Here is a 7,762-nt window from a genome sequence, read left to right as displayed (position 1 = left end):
TTCCAGTCAGGGTCTTGTGTTACTTCAGTCACAGGCACAATTTAACCTTAACAGTAACTGCCTGGTGGATGTCCTGGAGCTCCTTAGCTTGCGCTACTTCCCAGTCCCACAGCTGTCCTGGTTGCAGCCCCCATCACGCTGGTTATATCAGAGCAACTCCTAACACCAGCTCCTGACCTACCTGTTACAAGTCCCCAGGGTTCTGGCCTTGTCTTAACTAGATGGCCTCCTGAAAGACTGTTTCTAAGTTTCCCCTAAATTCAAAATCTACTCTTGATATTCCCAAGGGACAAGCTTTGAGGTCACCTTCAAATATGCAACTACTGTAGTAATTTCCCCACACCACACAGCAGATTAACACTTAAGTCATCTCCCTTGGTTCTTAAGAATTTTATAAATAATAGAACTAGAATAAGTACTAAAGTTACTACATTCTTCCATTAAAATAAACTCTACATCATTTGTTTAGTAACACTTCTCAAGAACTTACATTTCTAAAAATAAGGTGATGATGATGACGAACAATTTTGAAGGAATTCCTCAGCATAGTTTTTGATTTCATGGAGATTTATCCCTGAGTTATTGACAAAAAGACGCCCTTTCACACCCACCTTGTAGCATGGTCCTGTATCAAATTTGTGCATCAGGGAATTCCCAGGTGGCCTAGCAGTTAAGGATTCAGTATAGTCACTGCTGTGGTGTGGGTTCAATCCCTGGCCCAGGAATTTCTGTATGCCTAGGCTCAGCCAAAAAAATTGTGTTTCAGCCAAATTTCAAATTTATAAATATTATAGATCTTCAGGACTGTTCAAAGACTAGGAAATAATAGCAATTTTTTGAATTATTAAATATCATGTGTTTCATCTCTTGTGCCCACCTGCAGAGTTCTCATCATGGCTCAGTGGAAATGAATCCGACTAGCATCCGTTAGAACATAGGTTCGATCCCTGGCCACACTTAGCAGGTTGAGGATCTGGCATTGCTGTGAACTGTGGTGTAGGTCACAGAAATGGCTAGGATCTGGCATTGCTGTGGCTGTAGTGTAGTCTGGCTGCTATAGTTTCAATTCGACCCCTAGCCTGGGAACCTCTATATGCCTTCGTGTGGCCCTAAGGGAAAAAAAAAAAAAAAGTAGAGCCACCTGTATAGACTGATAAGGGCTTCCTGGAGCAACAGGCTGAGAAGGACTGTGAGGCCACTTCAGGGTTTGGTGGGAAAGAGTGTAGGGATTGATTATGAATGTTTGCCCTGGCTGTGGGTGGAGGCAGTGGCTGCAGCCATATTGTGTTTCTGTAATGCAGGATTTACTTTTTTTTTTTTTAAACTTTTTAGGGCTGAACCCATGGTATATGGAGGTTCCCAGGCTAGGGATAGAATCAGAGCTGTAGCTGCTGGCCTACACCGCAGCTCACAGCAATACCAGATCCCTAACCCACTGAGCAGGGCCAAGGATTGAACCTGCATCCTCATGGATTCTAGTCAGACTAATTTCCGCTGAGCCACAACAGGAACTCCAATGTGCCACATGTTTTTATCCATTCATTTGTCAATGGATGTTTAGGTTGCTTCCTTCCATGTCTTGGCTATTGTAAATAGTGCTTCGACGAATATTGGGTGTATATATCTTTTTGAATTATGGTTTTCTCTGGATATACGCCCAGGAGTGGGATTGCTGGATGAGACGGTAGTTCCATTTTTAGTTTTCTGAGGAACCTCCATACTGTTTTCCATAGTGGTTGTATCAATTTACATTCTCACCAACAGTGTAGGAGGGTTCTCTTTTCTCCACACTCTTTCAGCATTGTTTGTGGACTTTTTGATGAAGACTATTCTGACTGGTGTGAGGAGTACCTCACTGTAGTTTTGATTTGCATTTCTCTAATAATTAGTGATATGGAACATCTTTTCATGTGTTTTTGGCCATCTGTCTGTCTTCTTTGGAGAAATGTCTATTTAGATCTTTTGCCCATTTTTTGATTGAGTTTTTTTTTTAATATAAAGCTGCATGAGATGTTTGTATATCTTGGAGATTAATCCCTTGGCTGCTTTGCTTGCAAAGATTTTCTCCCATTTTTGTGGGTTGTCTTTTCGTTTTGTTTATGGTTTCCTTTGCCATGCAAAAGCTTTTACATTTAATTAGGTCCCATTTGTTTATTTTTGTCTTTATTTTCATTATTCTAAGAGGTGGATCACACAAGATATTGCTGTGATTTATGTCAGAGTGTTCTGCTTATGTTTTCCTCTAGGAGTTTTATAGTATCTAGCCTTACATTCAGATCCTTAATTCATTTTAAGTTTATTTTTGTGTATGGTATTAGAGAATGTTCTAATTTCATTCTTTCACGTGTAACTGTCCAATTTTCCCAGCACCACTTTTGAAGAGACTGTCTTCCTTCCATTGTATGTTCTTGCCTCCTTTGTCATAGATTAGTTGCCTGTAGGTGCTTGGGTTTATTTCTGGCCTATCTATGTGGTTCCACTGATCTGTATTTCTGTCTAACCACTGTTAACTTCAGGATAAATTTATTTTCTCAGTGTACATTTACTGAGCACCCTCCATGCATTAGGTGTACTGTTAGGCATTGTGGAAAATTAAAAAGTGAATTGGGGAATTGCCATTGTGGCCCAGCAGGTTAAGAACCCAGCTAGTATCCATGAGGATGTGGGTTCAATCCCTGGCCTTCCTCTGTGGGTTAAGGATCTGGCATTGCTGCAAGCTGCAGCATAGATCACAGATGTGGCTCACATCTGCCATTGCTGCATCTATGGAAAATGCCAGTAACTGCAGCTCTGATTCGAGCCTTAGCCTAGGAACTTCCATATGTTGCAGGTTAAAAAAAAAAAAAAAGAAAGAAAAAAAAGGCAATTGTTCTCAGATCCCATCCACAAAGAACTAGTTAATAGAAAAGGAAGATTTGTGTTTGTTCAGGGTATAAATGATACGACACTACCAGAAAGGGATCGTCAAGGAGGACAGGAGACACAGAAAAGGTAGCAAAGGGTCCTTTTAGAGAGACCCTCTGGGAGCCTGTGTTGTGAGGAAGGCTTGCAGGGCTGTAAGATTGTTGGAATGGATAGAAGGGGGAGGCTATTTCAAACTGAGTGGCCAGACGGAGTGAAAGCACCAGCGTGGAAAGCTGCCGGCTGTGGGTGACTGACTGACTGATGCGACTATGTCCAGTTTCCCCTACAGAGAAAGCAGCTTGCCTGTTGAGCTTCATTAGATTGTGGTGCTGATGTGAAATCCATTTTTATAAGGACGTTTGGGCCAGGGGAAAATCTACTCTTTGGAAAGATCATCTTTCATCACTGTTTAAAGTGTGACATATAACAAATGTCTTGAAGTAAAGGGAAGGATTCACTGTTTCTCCCACTGTACATTTTTATTATAAACCTAAGAGGAACTGACAAAGGTTCCATCTTTCTTAACTACACACGGAGTCATCAAATATTGCCAATGAAGAACGTGCCTGACGTCGTATTATTCCATGACATGAATAAGGCAAAAATTCTTTAACACATAGCTGAGCTGGGCACTAGCTGTTGAATTCTTGAAAATATTTGCAAAAACAGATTAAAATTGCAAACAGAAAATCTCATGCTTTTATGTCATGTCATACATACGCATAATTCTAAACATGAGGTAGGATTGTGTTAAATATCTTTTGTAAAGCCTTCAAAAATCAAAGCAGTGCTGTTGGCTTGACTAATATAACAAACAAACAAAAAAAGAAACCAAAATCAGAAAATTATTCTTTTGCTACATGCAGAAAGCTGTAAAAGACCAGTCCAGGTAAAGAAGCACCAAGAAACAGATTTGTCAAAATTAAGATGCACATTTTGAAGTTAGGAGGAAAATAAAAAAAGGAATTTAAATAAACCGAAACATCTTTGTAAAATTTAGAATGCATATTTGGAACATGAAGGATGAAGGTAGCTATCAAGGAACTTCTCAGGCCTTCATTTCCAATGGCTTGGCTTGTCGCTATCTTCTAAGGAAACCTAAAACAGAGAAGGTGACTCTGTGACACTGAGTAAATAAGTTCCATCAGATCCAAAGCCACAGGCAAGCGGCTGTGCATTCAACCCCTCCCCCTTCCCTCTTCCTGAGCCCATGCCCTTCCCTGGAGTTTTATGGGCAGCCTTAGATCTATATTTACCCACTATATTTAGTAAGTTTGATTATGCATAGCCTAAATTCAGATCTGAAATGATGATCCAGATTTTTGTTCACTGAAAGAACTTTTTCTTTTTTTCTAGGTTTACAGCAAAGACTAAGCACTGACTTATTCCTCTCTCTTCTGACTATTCAATAGGCTCCTTTTGCCTTTGGTCTTTGTCCTTCCCCTTCTTTTGCAGAAGGCTCTGCACACACAGCTGCCCAGGCTGGTTCCCTCCTGACCTTGGCATCTCCACTCAGCAGCTACCTCTTCCAAGAGGCCTCAGAGATCACCTCAAGTAAACAACACCCCCTCCCCCAACACCTGGCCTTGCCACTGTCAAGCTCATCACTCTGTTCATTTGTTTTCTGCTATCCCTTTTTTTATTCTTGTAAGTTTTCATATGATTAAAATACTTTTATAGATTCAGTAAAGTTTTACCCTTCTTACAGACAGTTTTTCATGTTTTGACAAAAGGATACAGACATACTTCTGCGACTACAACTGAGACAGAAAAGTTCCCTCACACTGCACAATGTTCCTATACTCCCTTTAGAGTCAACCCTCTCCCAATCCCAGCTTGGATCTGTTTCCTGTATCTCAGTGTTTCCTTTGTCAGAATGTCATAGAAATGGAATCATATAGTACGTAGCCTTTTCAGTCTGGCTTTTTTCACTTAGCATAATATATTTGAGACTCAACTGTGTTATCACATGTATCAGTACTTCGTTTCTTTTCATTGCTGAAAATTACTCCTTTGCATGGATAGACCAGTTTGGTTATTCAGTCTGCATTGGAAAGACATGCCACTTATTGCCAGCTTTTGATGATTATAAATAAAGCTATAATAAATATTCAAATATAGTTTTCATTTCACTTGTGTGAATACTCAAGAGTGGGATTGCTGGTGATAATGGTAGGGAATGTCTAACTATAGAGGAAACTGTCCAACTGTTTCCCAAAGTGGTTGTACCACTTGGATATCTAACAGCAACGAATGAGAGTTCTAGTAGCTCCACATCTTCCTTAGCATTTGGTATTTTCAGAATTTTTATTTTAGCCATTCTAATAGGTATGTAGTGGTATGTCATTATGGTTATAATTCGCATTTTCCCTAATGACTAATGATAAACTTTTTCTTTGGTCTTTTTAGGGCCACACCCTTGGCATATGGAAGTTCCTGGACTAGGGGTTGAATTAGAGCTACAGCTGACAGCTTATGCCACAGCCACAGCAATGCCAGATCCTTAACCCACAGAGCAGGGCCAGAGATTGAACCCATGTCCTCATGGGTACTAGTCAGTTTCATTACCATTGAGCCATGACTGGGAACTCCTAATGGTAAACATTTCTTCACGTGCTTATTTGCTATTATAATCTTCTTTGATGATGTATCTTTTCAAATCTTTTGTTCTTTAAAAAATCATTATTTTCTTATTATTTTCATATCACACCTTCTTTTTATATTTTGGATTGTAGATTTTCCCCCCCAGACACATGATTTCCAAATATTTTCATCCCCATTTGGGAATATCTTTTCATTTATGCTTAATTTTGACAAAGTACAATGGATTCTTTTTCACTTTTTATGAATTGTGTTTCTGGCTTTCATAGCTAAGAAATTGTTTAATTCAGGGTCACAAAGATTTTCTTCTATCCTGTACATTTTAATCTAGGATCCCTTTTGAGTTAACTTTTAGAGACGGTATGAAATATAAAGGGAAGGTGTTTTTTTTTTTATTCATTGCATATTGATATCCAATCAACCTAGCACCACTTTTGAGAGACTATTATTTTTCGATTGAGTTGCCTTTGTGACTTTGCTGCTTGATCTCTATTCCATTCCACTCACATACATTCCATCCTTTCATCAGTGCCTCACTGCTTTGACTACTGTAGCTTCATAATAATTCTTTTTTTTTTTTTGTCTATTTAGGGCCGCACTCACAGCATATGAAGGTTCCCAGGTTAGGTGTCAAATTGCAGCTGTAGCCACTGGCCTACACCACAGCCACAGCAACACCAGATCCCAGCTGCATCTGCAACCTACACCCCAGCTCACAGCAACACTGGATCCTTAACCCACTGAGGGAGGCCAGGGATTGAACCTGTGTCCTCATGGATACTAGTCCGATTCATTTCCGCTGAGCCACAACAGGAACTCCCATGGTAATTATTGAAATCAGGTAGACATTATTCTGTTTATCTTTTTTGGAAAAGTTACCACCATCTGAAATTACTTGTTTTCTTTCCTGATGTCTTTTGGGAGACATCCAATCAGGAGACCAGGAACTTTGTACCTGTCTCATTCTCTCTTATACTCTAGCACTGAGAAGAGTGCCTGACACACAGTAATTACTTAATAAACTGGGGAAAAAAAGTACAAAAGAAAGCAATATTTAACTTGACAGAACCAAGGGAACTTTGTTATTGTGGAGGAAGAAAGATCAGATTGTTTTGTGAGAAGCTGGTATGAGAGACTTGGCTTGAGGAACCAGCATGAAAGATTAAATGTTCTTTGGGCCATGGCATCTCGGTCACAGTCCTTTTAGGACCCACTGAGGGTGCCATGGGGCCATGTCCAACCACTCATTCATCCAACATTTGTCTAGCACCTATTATGTAACACGGCATTACAAATGGCAGCCAGCAAGATCTTGTGCTCAAGGTATGGGGGAGGGGTTCAGACAAATAAAATAATAATTGAGATAGAGCCATCTAGGTGGCCCTAAAAGTGGTGTCTGCATAGGGCTCTTTGAGTGATGTGGGGAAGGGGGGCAGATAAGCCAGCCTGGGGCTCAGAAGTCTAGGAAGTGGGTGTGCTTGATTAAGGTCTTGAGTTTCAATAGGAAACTTTGGGTCCTGGCTTCCCTTAGTGGGACTTGGTAACAGGATACCGCAGAGCTCTCTCTCCAGATTCAATAGTACTGTGAGTAGTCAGCCTATTCCCAAGGAGGCCACAACCTAGTGTCCTTTGGTTTACAAGGCAGGACAGTGCAGAGGTATGCAAGTGAGGGTTTCTTCCTTCCCTCAGAATTAGAGACGGATCTATATCCCTAATTGACAATAGGTTTCAAAGATTCATACCATGTGTGACAGCCTGCACACAAGATACACAATTGCAGCCTTGCCTTTTTTTTTTTTTCCATCCCTGCGTCAAAGTCAAAATTTCATTTTCCCATCTCTGCCAAAAAATACTTGTTTTTGGTTTCCTGAGTTTTGTCTTCTCTTCAAGCTTTTCAATACTATCTAGACACTACGCTTTTGAGTTAAAGCCTTGGGGAGACATTATAATATGAGGGAAAGTCACTTTTTAATAAGAAAGTCAAGAGTGACAGTGTCCAGTGGTTTTATTCGTGCGGTTGATTTCAGGTATGGATTTTTAATTGGCTCATACTGAATATGTATACAGATGGGGAGTTTTTCCAGAAACAGTTGTTGCTTCCAACTCATTGTGGCAAGTTCTTTGTATTAGACAAAATCTGCGTAGCTTCCAAAGAGAGTTATGTCCTGACTTACCTGATCTCAAAAAAATCTCAAAAAATGTACTTTAAAGGGACTCATGTTTTAGGTGTATTGGAATAACTGCCACATAAAATCAT

General features: G+C 40.0%; 1 protein-coding gene across 7 annotated transcripts in view; it reads right to left on the bottom strand.

The window, feature by feature from the left end:
* Positions 1-3,364: 3,364 nt before the first annotated feature.
* The window catches only part of LOC106509183 (histone-arginine methyltransferase CARM1-like), a 292,946-nt gene continuing 288,548 nt past the window's right edge, over positions 3,365-7,762 (bottom strand). For all 7 annotated transcript variants that reach the window (XM_085018906.1, XM_021064249.2, XM_021064264.2 and 4 more), the window contains one exon: positions 3,365-4,002. In XM_085018906.1, coding sequence (XP_084875032.1) covers positions 3,993-4,002 — 10 coding nt within the window. In that variant the 3' untranslated portion in view covers positions 3,365-3,992. The remainder of the gene's footprint in view (positions 4,003-7,762) is intronic.

The sequence above is a fragment of the Sus scrofa genome, chromosome 1, assembly GCF_054392235.1.
Source record: "Sus scrofa isolate SSC_HxYL_T2T_F1_AM1 chromosome 1, Sscrofa_HxYL_maternal_Yorkshire_Landrace_v2.0, whole genome shotgun sequence".
Classification (NCBI taxonomy): domain Eukaryota; kingdom Metazoa; phylum Chordata; class Mammalia; order Artiodactyla; family Suidae; genus Sus; species Sus scrofa.
Note: the sequence above shows the minus strand (reverse complement) of the source record. Positions and strands in the feature narration are given on the sequence as shown.